The 18,682-nt window shown below is 39.0% G+C and overlaps 1 protein-coding gene across 1 annotated transcript in view; it reads right to left on the bottom strand.

Annotated features, from left to right (window-relative positions):
- The window catches only part of Efcab5 (EF-hand calcium binding domain 5), a 134,958-nt gene that overhangs the window by 67,036 nt on the left and 49,240 nt on the right, over positions 1-18,682 (bottom strand). The window contains exon 7 of the mRNA XM_029561475.1: positions 509-664. Coding sequence (XP_029417335.1) covers positions 509-664 — 156 coding nt within the window. The remainder of the gene's footprint in view (positions 1-508; positions 665-18,682) is intronic.

Below are 18,682 nucleotides of genomic sequence, written 5' to 3'. Positions count from 1 at the left end.
TGCCTCCCGAGTGCTGGGATTAAAGGCGTGTGCCACCACGCCCAGCTGTTTGTGTTTTTATTGTAGATGGAATCCCACTGAAATGGGCCAACAGCCCATGGAAAACAGATGATGCAGAGACCTGAAAGTTCAGTGCCTTGCCACAATGGGAGAAAGATCATCCCACATCCTCCAAGGCTCAGGAATTTTTGAGGAAGAGGTTGATGGAATGAATGTAAGAGCCGGAGGAAGGGGTGGAATGTTAACTGGAAGTGTCCTCAGACCACTATGCTGGCAAGCTATAGCCACACCTCCTTCCCACACTTGTCAGGAGTTGAGGGGGGAGTCAGTTACCCCTCCCACTCAATCAGTCGACCTTAGCTGCATGTGGTGGGTGGGGGTTAAGTATATATAAGCCGAGAACACCATGAGGCACCTCTGTCACCATTTTGTGTAGCTGTCAGGAAGTTACAGGATCTATATTTGAGTGTGAACTTTCCACCACCACCTCAACATTGGTCTTACCTACCTTTGCACTGTCACACTGTAGGAAGAGTTCAGCAAACATCTGTCTTCGGATGTCAGTTTTTATGACCTCTCGGAATTCATCTGCACTGTGGCAAAGATGCTTAAGGAATTCCTCAAAAGTGTCACTTTTCAAGTCTGCAGTGTGTGTAGAGAGGTACTGCAAAAGAGTAGGTAAAGGATGACTTTAAAACATGCTCTTTATTTGTATTTCCCAAGGATTCAGTACATGTATATGAACAATAGTGGCTATAAAATGTTTCCATATCATTTGTTTACCACTCAAAGTGTTTTCATGTGAGTACCATTCTGCAGGCTATACTGCAGAGAGAGGGGACCAATCAATATCTAGTACCACACATCTATAGGACTAGATATTTTCAGAGCAATTCCTTCTGGGGTGCATCATCATTATGTAGGGCAGAATTTTCTCAGGATATGAAATAGCACAGTCCTAAAATGCTGCCAGTATATTAAAAGTTCTAAAAATTGAATGAAGTTTTTCTTTTTGAATATGGCACATAAAAGCACAAGAATTCCAAGACTGGCCATATATAACCATAAACCATAAGAATGGGGATCCTGGGGCTGGAGCTTAGCAGTTAAGAACACTGGTTGTTCTTGCAGAAGACATGGGTTTAAATCCCAGCACCCACATGGCAGCTAACAACTGTCTGTAACTCCAGTTCCAGGGGATCTGACGGCCTCTTCTGTCCTCCATGGGCATTGCATGACATGGGTGCACTTACCTACATGCAGGCAATACACTCATATACATAAAATAAAAATAATAAATAAAACATTTTTTATAAAAAGAATGGGGACCCTGCCAGATGTGATTGTGCATGCCTTTAATCCCAGCATTTGGGAAGCAGAGGCAGGTGGATCTCTGTGAGTTCAAGTGTGAGTTCAAGGCCAGCCTGGTCTACGTGGTGAGTTCCAGGCCAGCTGAGGCTGCAGGCAGACCCTGTCTCAAAAAGACAAAAGAAAAAGAAGAAAGAAAGAAAGAAAGAAAGAAAGAAAGAAAGAAAGAAAGAAAGAAAGAAAGAAAGAAAGAAGGGATCCTGAGTGGGTTTTTGTTGGTGTTGTTTGTTTGTGCTGTTTCTCTTGATCACAGTTTAATAGCAATCCCTCAGAAGTAATATTGCTAACCTATAAGGTAATTATTTCTTTGTAGGTTTGACATAGGGCTTACATCCCTTTTCACTCCTACCACTAATGTATGAATGTCCATTTCCCCTCAGGCTTATCATCAGGGTGTACTGCTATCTGGACTTTTGTCAATTTGATAGGTCAGGAACATCACATCATTGATCATTAAGACAGATAGGATGTACACTGGATAAAAATGACCAAGCATTGATAGTCAACTGTTTTCTTCCTTGCCCATACACAGAGTAGCCAAATTTGTGCTGCATACCTCACTCTCATAGCCGTAGATGAGTGGGCTAGGAGAGGTGGATTAACCTAAGCAAGGCAATTCAGATTCTCTCCAATAGAAATTGGGGAGTAGGATTCAGAAAGGGCTGGACTTGTGAATGTGTTGGGAGGAGGCAAAACTTTTATCTCTACCCTTTTAAGGTACTCAACTAGGCCTGAAACTTAAATTGACAGACAATAGACTAACATGAGGGAAACCTAAAACTCTAATGTAAGGTTTATGTGACATGGAGCCCTCACAAGGAACTAAAGACCCAAAGTTACAGAATTGGGCAGTGAATGTTTTGTTGTTAGAGTGCTTGCCAAAGAAGTGGCAAAAATGACTTGCTTTTATATTAGATTGAACAAAGAGAAGCAGTTGTAAAAGAAAAAAAGTAATTTATTCAGGATGGCTAAAAAGATTATAAGAACTATTTAACAATTTTACACTTATTTATTTACTTATTTATTTTGTGGAGGTCAGAGGACAACTTGTGGGAATTGGTTCTCTCCTTCTAATATGTGGATTCCAGGGATCAAACTCAGGTCATCAGACTCAGCCATTTTGCTGACCCTAGGAGCTATGTTAAGAGGTCTCTTTGCATAGCTTTCTGCTAGCACTCCCCACTGAAGAATGTTTCCTTTCTCCTGGCATAGAAAGGGCATCTTCCACATGCAGGTTTTGATTTCTCATTTCTGTGATGAAAGGGGAATATTAGCCCAGCACCTACATGGTTGCTACAAACCGCCCTTAACTTCCAGGGGAATCCAATGCCCTCTTCTAACCTCTGCGGCATTGCACTCACATACATGCAGGCAATACACTCATACACATAAAATAAAAATAATAAATAAGCTATAAAAAAGGGGGAAATTAGAATGGCTTTGTATCTGCTGCTTTCAAGTGTCTTTAGTTCAGAGTAATTCTTGCACCAAAGTGGCATATTTTGAGGTAGTATTTTCTGCCACCCTTCAAAAGTAAATTTAATAGTTGGGAAGATTTCTCCATGTGAACTGAGAATGCAGAGACAGTCTGGAGAGAGAGAAAGGAAGAGAGAAAAGAGAAAGCAGAGAGAAACGATAGTCTCGTTTTCCAAGTCCCTGTTCTAGTCTATCCCTAAAGCCCTTGGATCATGTACATTCCATTTTCAGCCCGACTATGTTGGTTTCTGGTTCTTTTAATTATTATGCAATTAACATGCATGTAGAAAAGTTCCATTTTAGTAATTTGCTACTAAATAATAGTGACTTGTCTTAAATAGAATACTTGTTGGCATATTCATGGTACGTTGCATCTTATCATTAGTATCATCTAGGCACATTTAGAATATAATATGTAAAAGACATATTAGGGGCTAAGAGATGGCACAGTGGTTAAGAGCACTTGCTGCTCAATCATGTGGACCAGAGTTCAAACTCCATCACCCACATAGGCTCACACAGGCACATAAATAAAATAAATTTAAAAAGACATATTCAGCTTATAGCCATATGAATGAATTATTCAACTTGGAAAAAAGCCTTCTTTTCCTCCTGTCCTCCTTCCCCCTGCCCACATTGCTTCCTTTTCTCTCTACCCTCCTTCCTTTCTAGGCAGGGTCTCATGCACAGGCTAACCTCAAATTCCCTATGTCGCTAAGAATGGCTTAAATTTTGGATCCTTCTGTCTCCACTTCCTGGGTACTGAGATTACAGGCAATGCACTACCACACCTGGTTTTTGCTGTGCTGGAGCATGCTAGGCTACCAACTCAGCTACATCCCTAGCCCCCAGCTGTTAGGACCAAGCACACCTGGAGAAGTAGAGTACTCTAAGGGGTTAAAATTCTGGGTTCAAGTCCTAGTTCTTATGCTCTTTTGTTTGTGAAATAGGTACCATAGTAGTAGCTATCTCAGTGGCCATGGTGAGGTTCAGGGAATTTATACACAGTATACATAGCATCGGTGTATTTTATGTATTCACTTTATAGTCATTTTTCTTGTCTACTGAGGTACTTAAGTCAGTGAAGACTGTTTTCTTTATAGAACAGTCCTTTCAGCTGACATATAATACATTCTTAGAAGAAGAAAACTCAATGAGATCAGAAATTTTTCAAAGTGAGATTCACATACCAGCAGCATCACCTGAGAATGTGTTGGAAATGCAAAGTTTTGAGCTCCACTCCTTACTAATGCATCAGACATTCTGGGTTGGGGATCCATCCATGTTTTAACAAACACTGTAGGTAATACAGGTGATTCTGAGGTTGCTAAAGTTTGAGAACCACTGAGATGGATGATCTGGGGTAACTGGTCCTAATTAGTCCAGTATCCTAAGATCTTATTGGCTAGTACTAGTGACTTTTTGCTTTAAAAGTAAATATTTTCTAAATTACTAATATGGGAGGATTATTACATAATGGGCATTTTTTAGAATATTGTGGCTTACACCTCTAGTGTTGAAAAAAATTATTGATCTGTGAGAAAAATCACCCTATTTTATATTTAGCCTTGGGGAAATAACTTTACAGCCATACAATTTTTTGGTTGTAGGATGCTACTGAATTAAGAATTAGTTAAAACCTTTCTTTGAAAGACACCAACATTCTGAATTTAAAACTGATAGGTTTTATGAGTGGGTATATTCTAATTATTATTTTAAGTTTTGGCTATGTAATACAAATACTACTGGTCACTCCAAATCAAATTCTAAATAGAACAATTACAGAAATTTTCTTGTTCTGTCTTACAAGAACAGAAAAAAAAGTGAAAACACATGGGAGCCTTTCTGTTTTTAATTACTGTTAATGACATCCTTCAGTTTAATAGCTCTGTAAGTTGTTAAACTTTCAAATTGTACCTAGTCAAGCTATCTCTATGAACTAGGTCTCAGTAAAATAAATTCTTCCTGAACTTTTCTGATCTAATGTTGAGAGCATGGTAAATGCTGCATTTAATAGACTCATAGCTGCTGTGAGGATTCTTCAGTGCTAGGCCTTTGAGAGGCCTGCTTGTTTAACTACAGGTACACTGGAGAGATGGTGAAGAAGCAAACTACGTTTGGAAACTACCTAAGGTATTAATTTCCAAGTTGCATTTGTAAGCTTTGGTGGCTCACAAGGAATCTATGAACAAGTATAGAATACTGAAGTACAGAGATTACACTGGTGATCAAGCATTAAGCAAAGGGATGTTCATATGGTCTTGGGCAGAAAATTAGTTTTCTAGTTTCAGAGAAGGAATTTTAAAAAGAACAGTTTTTTAATTGATGGCTAGGGCTATGGGTCAGTAGAAGAACATTTGCCCAGCATGTACAATGACATGCATTTGATCCCAAACATCACACATTAAAAAGGCAATTATTAGTAATTTTATACTTAGCAAAGGAGTAATAGTCTTGAAATCTTATGATTTTTTTCAAAGACTTGTCTAGAAAATTAACTCAACAAATTTAACATTCAGTGATAATTAATATGCAGTAATAATAAAAATATTAGACTAAAACATACAATGATGCCCTTATTGGTGAGATATAACAAGTGATGTTCAAGCTAATAGGTATACTTTATGCCTCAGAAGGTGACTGTATTTGGAGGTAGGATCTCTAAAGAGGTAATTAAATTAAAATGAGGTCTTTTGATGTTGGCCCTAATCTAACAGGATTAGTGTCATTATACGAATTTTGGACATATACAGAGGGAAGAATATGTGAAGGCACAGGGAGAAGATAGTCATTTAAAACCAGGGAGACAGACCCTCAGTACAAACCAACCTTGCTGACATCTGGTCTTAGACTTCTATCCTACAAAAGTATAGAAAATTAATTTTTGTTATTTAATCTACCCAATCTGGTATTTCATCATGGCATCCCAGCAAAGTAATACAGGCAATGAGGAATTACTTTATTATATGTCACAGTTGAAGACCATCTAGGAAAAACATTGACTTAGAGGCTACTTTTTTTCTGTTCTTATAAGACAGTTGAATTTCCGTAGTTGTTCTATTTAGAATTTGATTTGGAGTGACCAGTAGTATTTCTGTTACATAGTCAACACTTAATGGAATATACTCAATCAGAAAACCTATCAGAATGTTGGTGTCTCTCAAAAAAAAGTTTTAACTAATTCTTAATTCAGCCATTCCCTCCCATTTCTCTGGCACAGAATTCTCTTACTTCACCCTACGGTTTCCCTATATGTCTTCACAGCATACTGTTACTGGTAACCTCCCCCAAATCTGTACATTCACTTTCTTTTGTCCTTCTCTACCACAGCTCTGAGTACATGATTAAAACAAAACAGAAAATAAAGACATAAATAAGCTAGAGACAGACTAGGGAGCCATACAGGTAAATACCACTGTGGGAAACATGCACAGCCTGAATTTAGTAGACTATATTAAAGCAGAGATACAATCTTTGGGTGCTGTTTATGAAGTCTTTATCTTTAAACTTAGTGACATGTCAGTTTGAGGACTTCAGACTTTAATGATTGACATTAAACAATCCCATAAGGAAGTGATCATCCCAGAATGAAATTCCACTAAATAGGAACAGAATTAGACCCAAAGGAGAGAACCCAGACAGAGGCATGGCCCTCTTGCTCCTGTCCAAGGATGCACAGTTCCTCAGTGTGCCAGAACGTTAATACCAAAATCCCTCTGTATAGTATTGGTCCATATAACTTTCCTTTTTTTTGGAGACAGGGTCTCCCTGTAGCTCCAGCTGGCCTAGAACTCACTACATAGACCAGGCTGGCCTTGAACTCACAGAGATCCACCTGCCTCTGCCTCCTAAGTGCTGGGATTAAAGGCATATGTTGCCACACCCAGGAGTCCATATAACTTTTTTTGAGACAGGGTCTCTCTATGTAGTAATGGCTGGCCTGGATTGCTATGTAGACCCGTCTGGCCTTGAATTCAGAGATCTGCCTCCCCCTGCCTTCTAAGTGCTGGGATTAAAGTCATGTGCTACCACGCCCAGCCATATAATTATTCTAAAGTTCATTATTTAATTCAAGAATGAATCTCAGACTGCCTGAAGTCCAGGTTTATTGAAGAATGCTCCTGAGAAACTGACCTTTACTTAATAAAGTCTCACAATAAGCAGGGATGTGTTGGGTTAGTTTTACTTGCCTCTAGTGAGCAGGGAGGCATGCATCTTCTCATTATCAGGTGGGAAATAAAGTCAGGGAAGGATGTAAGTATAGAACACCACACCACCTGCCTCACTTTTCTTGAAATTTTGCTCAATTTAACACTGAAAACTCATGTTCCATCAAACTCCTTAATCTCAGGAAAACCAGGATGATTTGACACTACGTTGTGGTTTGAATCTGAAAATCCCCCATCTTTAATTTTGATTCTCTCCTTTGCTGATCCTTCCTTAGTCCCATCCAGCATATGTATGTACCCATGTGAGTGCACACACAGGGGCACAAACTCCCACTACGCCTACCAATGCGCTCCATTACAATAAAGCATCGTTATAATGTATTGTTGTGCTGTACTTAATAGCTAAGACTAGGAGAAAATACTCCAAAATGGTTATTTTGGACCTTTATTTACTAGAATAAACCAAATGAAAAGTGATAAGTAGGTCATAGTTAACAAACAGATCATCACCTGCTCACTTACCCATCATAAGACAGATGCCTAAGAAAATGGTAGATATAGAGGCATCTTTGAGCATTCATTCTCTTTCTGAGATTTCAATGACTTTGTTTTCTCCAAACATAGTGCATGATCACAGGGCAACTGAATGGCATAGTGCCTCCTTTACTGAGCAGAACTTGTGGCTAATATCTTGCCTTTAAGCCAACTATTTTTAGTACATTTGCTTCCAGCTTCATTAGGTGAATGGTAATAAAAGAGCCTTAAAGCACACCTTTAATCACAGCCATTGGAAGGCAGAGGAAGGTAGTTTCAGGTAGGCTGGGACTAGAGGCACCCTGTCAAAAAAATAAAATAGCCTTACCCCAGGAAAGAGGATACTAATGCATCTCTCAATTCTCATCAATGAAGCTCCCTCATGCAACAGAGGGACAGGAACACAAAAGGTCACAAATGACCAAAGCATGGAGAGTAAGAGTCTACAGAGTGTGGGTCCTTGGACAGGACTCTTATATTAAACACCACCCACTCAGTGCTTAGGGGCCATTGTGGAAGACAGGGCAGAAAGATTGAAAGAGCCAGGGAGGAGGTACATGACCATATGGAAATAGAGTTCTACGAGCTCCTGGGACCTTGCTCTTATGAACCTACAGCAAGGGTGTCAGCATGCACAAGACCTATACAAACACAAGTAGACAAAACCCCAGCACAGAACTGTGGAAATGGGCAACAAGCCCCAATCTTAGCCAAAGAATTATTGGCAGCTGGTTACTGCTGGGTGAAGAAGAGCTGATCTTCTTAAAGGGAGGAACTCTAGACGGGCTGCCTAGATGCCAATGAATGAATTTGCAGAGAGGGATATCTGGGGACACTAACTTTACATGCTAGGCCTTTAACACAAATGATAAAATGTATGAATTCCAGTGGAGTCAGGGTTTAAGGGAGGGTGCCAATGGGGAAGGGGATATAAAGATGATTAAGATTGATTAAGATGTTCTGTATGAAATACACAAAAATTCAAAAAAAAATTTACAAAATAATTAAAATAAAATAGCCTTAGAGCAAATCTCTTCAAAAGCAAGTGCTCCAAGCCACATCAGTGGCACATGCCTATAAAGTCATTTATATAGGAGGCTGTGGTGAGAGAATTGAATTCAAGTTCAGCCGGGGCTGTTTAGTGAGACCTCATCTCAAAAGCAAAACAAAACAGCAAGTGCTCTTGACACTACTGTGCCACATAGGATAGGCCAATGATTTGTTGATTAGATAATTAAACATTTTTATGCATGATTATTTTTGAGACAGGGTCTCACTATATGGTCTAGATTGGTTTAACTTAAGAAATATTTTCTTGGTTTTTACACAGATAAGAGTTCTTCTCTATTGTAGAATATAGCATTGGGGCTACTCTGCTGGGGTGATATAAACTCTAAGTAAATATTCGACCTTTCAAATGCTTTTAAAAAAAGAATTATTTATAATTAAAGTATCTGCATTTCAAAAAGAGATGTTGAGAAGTGCTAGGAAAACTAGTATTAATAGCCCAACCCAGCAAATAAGACTAAATTCTATGCACACAATTAAAGGAGAAGGTGGCATAAGGGTGATGGTGATTTGTACCTAATCAATGAATTAGCATCTACATACTCTCTGTGCAGATGGGGTGCAAGCTTTTGCTCCTTTCTCATTTCTCATCCTCTCCAGCCTTATCCTCACATATTTGTCAAAAATTATTTTCTATGTAGGAAAACAACATCTTTTCAGATTTTATGCCTTTGTGACTTTTCTGTAGCTGTTGTATTCCATGATAGTGGCACACAGAATAATGCCTAAACATTTTAAAAAATTTATTTATTTATATATTTTTATGATTATGTGTGTATTGCCTGCCTGTAGGTAAGTGCACCCGTGTCATGCAATGCCCGCGGAGGTCAGAAGAGGCTGTTGGATCCCCTGGGACTGGAGTTACGGACAGTTGTTAGCTGCCATGTGGATGCTGGGATTCAAACCCGGGTCTTCGGCAAGATAAACCAGTGTTCTTAACCGTTGAGCCATCAGTAATACAAATTTTTTTTTTTTTTTTGTCTTTTTGAGACAGGGTCTCCCTGTAGCCCCAGCTGTCCTGGAACTCACTATGTAGACCAGGCTGACCTCAAACTCACAAAGATCCACCTGCCTCTGCCTCCCAAGTGCTGGAATTAAAGGCATACACCACCACACCCCACAGTAATACAAATTTTTAAAAACTTAAATATATATAAATACAAGAGCTAAAACTATAAAGCAGTCAGAAGAAAACACAAAGCTATACCTTTCTGATCTATATTAGGCAATGCTTTCTTTGGCTCCTAAAAGTAAAAGCAACAAAAGAAATAAATTGTACTTCACCAAATTTTAAAAAAATTGTGCTTCAGAATGTATAATGCAGAAAATAAAAACAACCCACAGAATGTATGGGAAATCACACACACACACACACACACACACACACACACACACACACACACATATACTCACACTACCAAGCCTGAAGACCTGAGTTTGATCCCCCGAATCCACATGGTTAAAGGAAAGAACCAACACTTGTAAGTTGTCCTCTGACCTCTACATGAATGCAGTGGTACAAAATAAATAAACCTAACTTTAAAAAAGAATAACAATATCAAATATTAGCAGGGATGTGGAGTAAGTGAAGCCATCATAAACTGCTGATAGAAATGAAAAGTGGAAAATAAACTGGCAATTTCTCAAAACATTAAACATATATCACTGAAATTCCACTCTAGATACTCAAGAGAAATGAAAAACATATCTATATAAAAACTTACACACTGACGCTCATGGCAGAACTTATTCACAATGGTCAAAAATTGAGAACAACCCAAACGTCCAACAACTGAGGAAAGGGTAAATAGAAGGGGGCAGGCTCACACAAGGGAATGTCATTGGCAATATTTTATTTGACAATAAAAAGGAATTAAGGTACTGATATATGGATTAACCTAGAAAACATTATGATAAGTGCCAGAAGCCAAAAGAGAAGACTACACTGCATGATCTTATTTATGTAAAATGTCCCAAATAGGCAAAGCTATATGGACAGAAAATACATTAGTGGTTGTGGAAGACCTAAGGTTTGGAAGAAAATCAGAGTGACTGCTAATGGGTATGGGGCTTCTTCTTCAGGTGTTGGAAATGTTCTAAAGTAGATTTAAAAAATGGTTATTCTACTTTGAAACTATATAAAAACCATTTAATTGTATACCTTTAAATGAGTGTAAGGTACATAGAGTAGGCTGGATAATGGCCTGAAAAGTTATTAGTACCTAATCCCTAGGTCTATAAATATTACCTTACATTTATAAGAAAAGTAGTCTTTGTATACATGGTTAAACTAAGGTTTGGGAGTAGAGAAATTATCCTGCATTATCCAGGTGAGTCCTAAACACAATCACTTGTATCTGTATGAGATAGAGATTTCTCAGAGAGAAGAGCAAACAACACAGTTGCAAAGGCAGACACTGGTGGTGCTGCAAGGGAACAAAAACCAACAGCCATCAGCTGGAGCAAATGAGGAACAAATCCTCCCACAGACCCTCCAGAGGAACTGATTTTGACCATTGATGCTAATCTTGAACTTTTAGCCTCCAAGTCTTTGAGAGAGTAAGATTTCTTAAATCTGTTGTTTTAAGAAACTAACTTTAGGGGCTGGAGAGATGGCTCAGTGGTTAAGAGCACAGACTGCTCTTGCAGAGGACCCGGGTTTGATTCCCAGCACCCTCATGGTGGCTACAAACCATCCTTAATTCCAGTTCCAGGGGAATCTGAAGCCCTCTTCTGACCTCTGAAGCATTGCATGACATGGGTGCACTCACATACATGCAGGCAATACACTCATACACATAAAATAAAAATAATAAATAAAATATTTGAAAAAAAGAAACTAACTTTGTGGTATTTTGTTGCAGCAGCAATAAAAAAGAAATGCAGTATGTGAATTATATCCCAATAAAGCTCCTAACAATGAAGATTTTAATATCTCCATAATTATTGTGCATTCTTGTTCATTTATTTTTGTATTTATATTTTTCTTTTATATATTCTCTTGCAATGTGCTAAAAGTTCATAAGGCTTAAGAGATTCCTATAATTTATTTATTTTAAATTTTATAAATGTAACAGTTCAACATTTAGAAATATAACAGTAATTTTGGTCTGATTAAATTATTTTTAGCCTTGAAAGCTACTCAGTTTTGTTTACTTGCTTTTTTCATTTATATGCCATTCCTCTAGCAATTCTCTTACTTCTTGTCATTTTACAGTAGGTGATTTGCTTATAAAACATATACAGCTCCCTTCCCCCATTTTGAAAAACCACAAGCCATTGGATAGATGTGTTGCTGATTTTAAAACATTTTGGGGCCGGGCGTGGTGGTGCATGCCTTTAATCCCAGCACTGGGGAGGCAGAGGCAGGCAGATCTGTGTGAATTCGAGGCCAGCCTGATCTACATAGCGAGTTCCAGGTCAGCTGAACATTTTGGAAGTTGGAAAAGAGTTTGATCAAAAGCACACAGTGAGTGTAAATGCACCTTGCTTCTAGAAATACAAAAGACCACCATTCATCTTAAAATTGGGGGAAAATTATTGGACTCTTTTTGGGGGGAAGTTTCTGATTTATTTTGGGACATTGTCTTGCTACGTAGCCCAGGCTGGCCTCTAATTCACAATTCTCCTGCCTCAGTCTCTCATATGCTGAGACTGTAGGCATGCATCATCATGCCCGGCTGAGATTTTTTTTTTTAATTTTTACAAAAACTTTATTGAGAATTTCATACATGCATATATGGTGTTTTGATCAAATCTATGCCCACTCCCTCCCCTCCAACGTTCCCCCCTCCGAAGAGGTAACCCTAAAATATTTTAAGGATTAGATACAAGCTCTCAAACACTTTTGACATTTTTGGCCTTTGGAACAGAGTATGTTGCTAAGAGGACATTTTGACTTTTAGCCAAGAAACTGGCTACTTTTCTTTGGGATCTTTTTCACCCTAACTGCCTAGCCAATTCCTACCTCCTATTCTTTTTTTTTTTTTTTTTTTTTTTTTTTTTTTTAAACAGGGTTTCCCTGTAGCCACAGCTGGTCTGGACCTTGCTATGCAGATCAGGCTGGCCTCCATCTCACAAAGATCCATGCTTGCTGGGATTTAAAGTCTATCTAAAAGACTCCCAAATTGCATAACTCTTGTCTCTAAGGGGAGAAGAAAGTCCCTGAATCATGAATTGGAGATGTGAAGGAGAAGTAAAGGCAAGAGTAATAGCATTACAAGTTCTAGACAGGGAACGAGAAAAAAGTCAGAACAGGCAATTTTCAAATGTTCCCGGCTGAGACTTTTAAGATGACATTGTTACCATCTGTAACTCCAGTTCCAAGGGATCCAACTCTTTTTTTTCAGGTACTAGGCACACACAGTGCACATACATTCATGCAAGCAAAAAGTCATGAACATAAAAATATTAAATAAATCTTTTTAAAAATTCTTTTTAAAAATTTTTATTTTATGTGTATGAGTGTATTGGCTGCATGTATGTGAGTGCACCCGTGTCGTGCAATGCCTCGGAAGTAAGAAGAGGGCTTCGAATTCCCCTGGAACTGGAGTTAAGGACGGTTTGTAGCCGCCATGTGGGTGCTGGGAATCAAACCCGGGTCCTATGCAGGAACAGCTGAGTCATCTCTCCAGCCCCCCTTTAAAAAATTCTAATGGTGTTTGGCAATTTATAGGTGAATAGGAGCTCTAGACTAAATTCATTCTCAGTAGAACAAGGGTAAGAAGCCACACCAGGATTTAGCTTTTTACCTCAAATAGCATTTCCAAAGAAATACAAAATGATGAGAAAACAGCAGCTTTGCTACCAGACTTCCACTTCCTTACCACCTCTACCCCGCTGCTTGTCGAACTGCTCATTTGTTTCTCTAGTAGTTCTTGAAATGAGTGGAAAAATTTTAATCTGAAATTGTGATGTGCTATTTGCAGCTGAGTTTGTTAAAACAGAAAAGAAAGATATTTTTTTCTGTCCGTTCTTCAGGAATGAAGGAGAACGCCTCTGAGACCCCCCTCTCTAAAAAAAAAAAAAAAAAAAAAAAGCTGCCTTCCACCTGACTCTGAAAATCCTCTTCATTGTTCAAACCCTTTCCTGGTTTCCCTTTACGATTTCAATGAGAATGGTCTGGGGCAGAAAAGAAAAAACGTTCTATGGTCTGGGGCAGAAAAGAAAAAACATTCTGAGCTAGCCATGACAGTATACTTTGTACATCTGTGTATGGTCTCTATGGGAATGATCTGGGGCAGAAGAGAGAGGACATTCTACCCCAGGTGAGACAGCCAATAACTGTATAGGTAAAGTCACTGGAAATCAGCCTTAGATTGTTCCTTTCTTGATTATTCTGTGTATAGTTTCTATGGAAACCCCCAGCTTTGTGGTTTTTGTGGTTTTTCTGCTTAAAAGCTCTGTGATTCCACTGTTCAGGGTTGCAGTACAGCTCCCGAGACTGTCTGTGTCCCCAACCAGTTGGCTCCAATAAAGCACTCCTTTTTACTAAGACTCAGCGTCGGAGTGGTCAATGTAGGGAATTTTACGGACCCATAACAGGAAGTTCATGTTCCTTCTTTCTAGAAAAAATGAATTTATATGGATATCAAACATTTTCATTGAATTTTGTAAAATGTTTTCTTTTACTTTGGAGAAAAGGAAAATAACGGTGCAGAAAAACTTTCATTTGGAAAATAAAAGTTTAATAAAGAGTTGTATATTTGGCTAGCTGTTCAAAAGGGAAATCAAATTAGATTCTCACTTTAGGCTACTTGTTAAAATAATTTTCAAGTTAATCTTAAAAGTAAAAATACTGAGCCGGGCGTGGTGGCACATGCCTTTAGTCCCAGCACTGGGGAGGCAGAGGCAGGTGGATCTCTGTGAGTTTGAGGCCAGCTTGGTCTACATAGTGAGTTCCAGGTCAGCTGGCGCTACAGGGAGACGCTGTCTCAAAAATGAATCAAAGAAAAAAGAGAGAGAGAGAGAGAGAGAGAGAGAGAGAGAGAGAGAGAGAAATACCCAGGAAAAGGCAGGGCCTGGTGGTGCATGCCTTTAATCTTAGCACTCAGGAGGCAGAGGCAGCGAATCTCTACCAGTTCTAGGCCAGTCTGGTCTACATAAAATGTTCCAAGCCAGCCCTGCTGTACAGTGAGATACTGTCTCAAAAGAAAACAAACAAAACCCCCAGGAAAAATGGTGACTATTTTGCTAATTTTGAGAACGAAAGAAACTTGTAAGTACAGGAGCAATACAGAAGACCTTTAAAACTGATCTATTAGCCAGGCATGGTGATGCTCAACTTTAATCCCAGTACTCAGGAGGCAGTAGCAGGTGGATCTCTATGAGTTCAAGGCCAATCTGTTCTACATTGAGTGTTCTAGGCTCAGCCAGGGCTACATAGTGAGACCCTGACTCAAAAAGGAGGTTGGGGAGGGGGACTGAAGAGATGACTCAGCAGATAAGAACACTTGCTGCTCTTTCAGAGGATCTGGGTTTGAATCCAGCACTCATATGGTGACTAACCACCATCTATAACTCCAGTTCCAGGGGATCTATCAGCTTGACCTCTGTGGGCATTGTATGACATGGGTGCACTTACATACAGACATGTAATACACTCCTACACATAAAAAAATATCTAGGGGGCTGGAGAGAGGCCCAGCAGTTAAGAGAACAGATTGCTCTCACAGAGGACCCGGTTTGGTTCCCAGACCCACATCGGTGGCTAACCACCATCTATAACTCCAGTTCCAGGGGATCTGACACCCTCTTCTTACCTCTACAGGCATTGTACAACATGGGTGAATTACATACATGCATGTATACATAAAAATAAAATTAAAAAATAATAAATAAGATATTTTTTTAAAAATATTGATTTGTGGGGGCTGGAGAGATGGCTCAGCGGTTAAGAGCACTGACTGCTTTTGCAGAGGATCCAGGTTCAATTTCCAGCACCCACATGGTGGCTACAAAGTGTCCTTAACTCCAGTTCCAGGGGAATCTGAACCCCTCTTCTGACCTCTGCAGCATTGCACAACATGGGTGCACTCACAAATGCGCACGCAACACACTCATACACATAAAATAAAAATAATAAAATATTTTTTAAAAAACTATTGATTTGGAAGTATACCAAGTCTTGGAAGTATACCAAGACTGAGACTTGGCAGGCAGCCTGACCCATCACCTGATTTGTCATGAACCTTGTCCAGGAAAATTGCCACAGCAATTTACCTCCATTTCTGACCTGGGCTCCAGCTCAAGTATAGTCTTTCTTGCCCATGACAAGAAGCCCACTTCAAAAATGAAACTTAAAACTGCCTGCCTCCCACAGCTGTATTTGACAGTTTTGCACCCTGAGTTCATAAAACTTATCTGATCCCCTACGGAGGCTTTTCCTCGGGTCTGAATCAGCTCTCTGCTGTTGCCTCCAGTATTGTCTCTTTGAACCCTGTAAACTCTACCCGTTTGAAGCCATTCTGTAACACACACACACACCGTGTGAAGTATAATGTGCTATTTGAGGGTTAGTAGTGGCAATTAACATTGTAATTAAGGAATTTATGATTGCCAATGGCAATGTCCATCAAGTGAAAGCCAAAGTACTTGGTGAAGTAAAGCCAATGAAATGGATGCAGCTTGTAAATGTATTGTTATTTCATAAATTCTTTATCAAAATTTATAAAATAACATATTAAATGTGGAAAGACATAAATGTGTCCACCTGTGGTTCTGACTTAGCTTGTTCACAATAGAAAAAAAAAACATGAATAGGTCACAAAATAATTTTTTTTTTTTTTTGGTCTTTTTGAGAGGTCTCCTTGTAGTACCAACTGACCTGGAATTTGCTGTTGACCAGGCTGGCCTTGAACTCACAGAGATCTGCTTGCCTCTGCCTCCCAAGTGCTGGGACTATTGGCCTGTACCATCACATCTGGCTAAAATTTAAAAAAAATTTTTTTTTGGTCTTTTTGAGACAGGGTCTCCCTGTAGCCCCAGCTGTCCTAGAACTCACTATGTAGACCAGGCTGGCCTTGAACTCACAGAGATCCGCTTGCCTCTGCCTCCCGAGTGCTGGGATTAAAGGCGTGTGCCACCACGCCCGGCTAAAATAAAATATTTTAAACATACAAAAATATTTAACCACTACTTAAAAAAAAAAAAAAAGAGGTCAAGAAACAAAATATGAGGGGCAGGGGACACAGCTCAGAGGCAGAGTGCTTGCCTAGCATGTTGCAAGGCCCTAGGACCAATCCTAAGCACTGAAAAAAAAAAAAAAATGCAAGCTTTGTAAGGTTTCTTATTCTTAGCAATGCTTACTTTGGGTGTGAATAAGTGATTTAAGAGCTCTTGAACATTGCTTGCAGAAGAATAAATCAATGCAATCAACCACAAAATTTGACAGTAGGTACCAAACCTTTCAAATGTTCATTCTTTGACCTCTCCATTTTCACTTCTGGGAATCCATTCTAAAAAAATTACTTGAGTTTTCTCTGGTTACCAAAACAAAGTATACTAGACTAAATGTTTTTAAACGCTGATTGGGGCTTGAGAAATGGCTCAGCAGCAGCAGTTAAGAGCACTGACTGCTCTCGCAGAAGACCTGGGTTGGAATCCTAGCACTCACATGGTGGCCAACAACCGTCCATAACTCCAGTTCCAGGGGATCTGATGCCCACTTCTGCCCTCCTCGGGCATTACACAGGTGCATTTACATACATGCAGGCATAATACTCATACACATAAAAAATAAAAATAAATAAATCAGAAAAAAATTAAATGCTGAAATTACTTCCTCACTGTTCTAGAGGCTGGCTGGAAAGTCTAAATCAAGGGGTCAGAAGGCTCAGTGTTTGTTGAAGGCTCTTTCCTTGGGTTGCAGATGGCTGCCTTCTTACTGTGCCCTTACATGGCCTTTGTATAGTGCACAGGCCCATATCCACACATGTGCCTGCACACATATGTGCCTCTACACACATGGGGGAATAGAGAGAGTAAGCTTCTTATAAAGTCATTAATCTTACTCCACTCCTATCTCTGAATGTGTTTGAATGCAATCACCACAGGGATTAGGACTTTAACAAATGAATTGAGAGGATGGAACACAATTCCACCCAAACTGTAAACAAAGATTTATGTACAGATGCCTATTTATTTATTTATTTATTTATTTATTTATTTATTTATTTATTGTCTTTTGAGATAGGGTTTCCCTGTAGCCACAGCTGACCTAAATCTTGCTATGGTGACCAGGCTGGCCTTGATCTCACAGAGATCCACCCGATTCTGCCTCCCAAGTGCGGGGATTAAAGGCGTGTGCCACATACCCAGTCCATATCAATTTATTTTTATTGGGAATTATGAAAAAGTAAATGTCTAACTATGAAGATATGATTAAATAATGATAAAATCAAAAACATTATGCTGCCATTAAGATATTTTAAGGACCAAGATAGAATAGAAACACTTTTCCTTATCTAGATATTATAATTAAAAGAAACTTTTCCTTTATCTAGATATTATAATTAAAAGAAACTTGAAGATTGTTAAAGGTAAAAAGAAGATGGCAGGCTGGCCAGGGACCTCAGAACCTAAGGAACTGCACCATGATGAGTGCTTTGGGTTTCTTTTTACCTCATAAATGGTAACTCAAAATGCCAATGGGAACAGACAAAAACAATAACAAAACCAAGAAAAGTTTGCTATAGCCAAAGGAGTATGAAAAGAACAATCCCAAATGACCAAAAAAAATTAGACTACCTCAAAGTAGTGTCTGTCTTCTGAAGACCTCTTCCAAAAGAATGGCTAAAAGAGTTCTCTAAACAATGTAAGAATGAGGGAAGACTGAAACGTCAGAAGGAGAAGCAATGAAAAGAGAGAAAATACGGGAAAACAATTTAAGACTATATTAAACAGTTGAAACAAGCAGGGTAATATTTCATAATGTGATGGATGTTTAGCAAGTACTTAAGTCAATGATATAATAATGAAAGTGTAAGAGTCTAACCAGAGCCTCAGAAATTGGGATCCCTGTAGGAAATCACATGTTGGGAATAAAAAAAACAGCCCATCCCAAGATC

The sequence above is a fragment of the Nannospalax galili genome, unplaced genomic scaffold (genome assembly GCF_000622305.1).
Source record: "Nannospalax galili isolate Female #2095 unplaced genomic scaffold, S.galili_v1.0 scaffold212, whole genome shotgun sequence".
Taxonomy (NCBI): domain Eukaryota; kingdom Metazoa; phylum Chordata; class Mammalia; order Rodentia; family Spalacidae; genus Nannospalax; species Nannospalax galili.
Note: the sequence above shows the minus strand (reverse complement) of the source record. Positions and strands in the feature narration are given on the sequence as shown.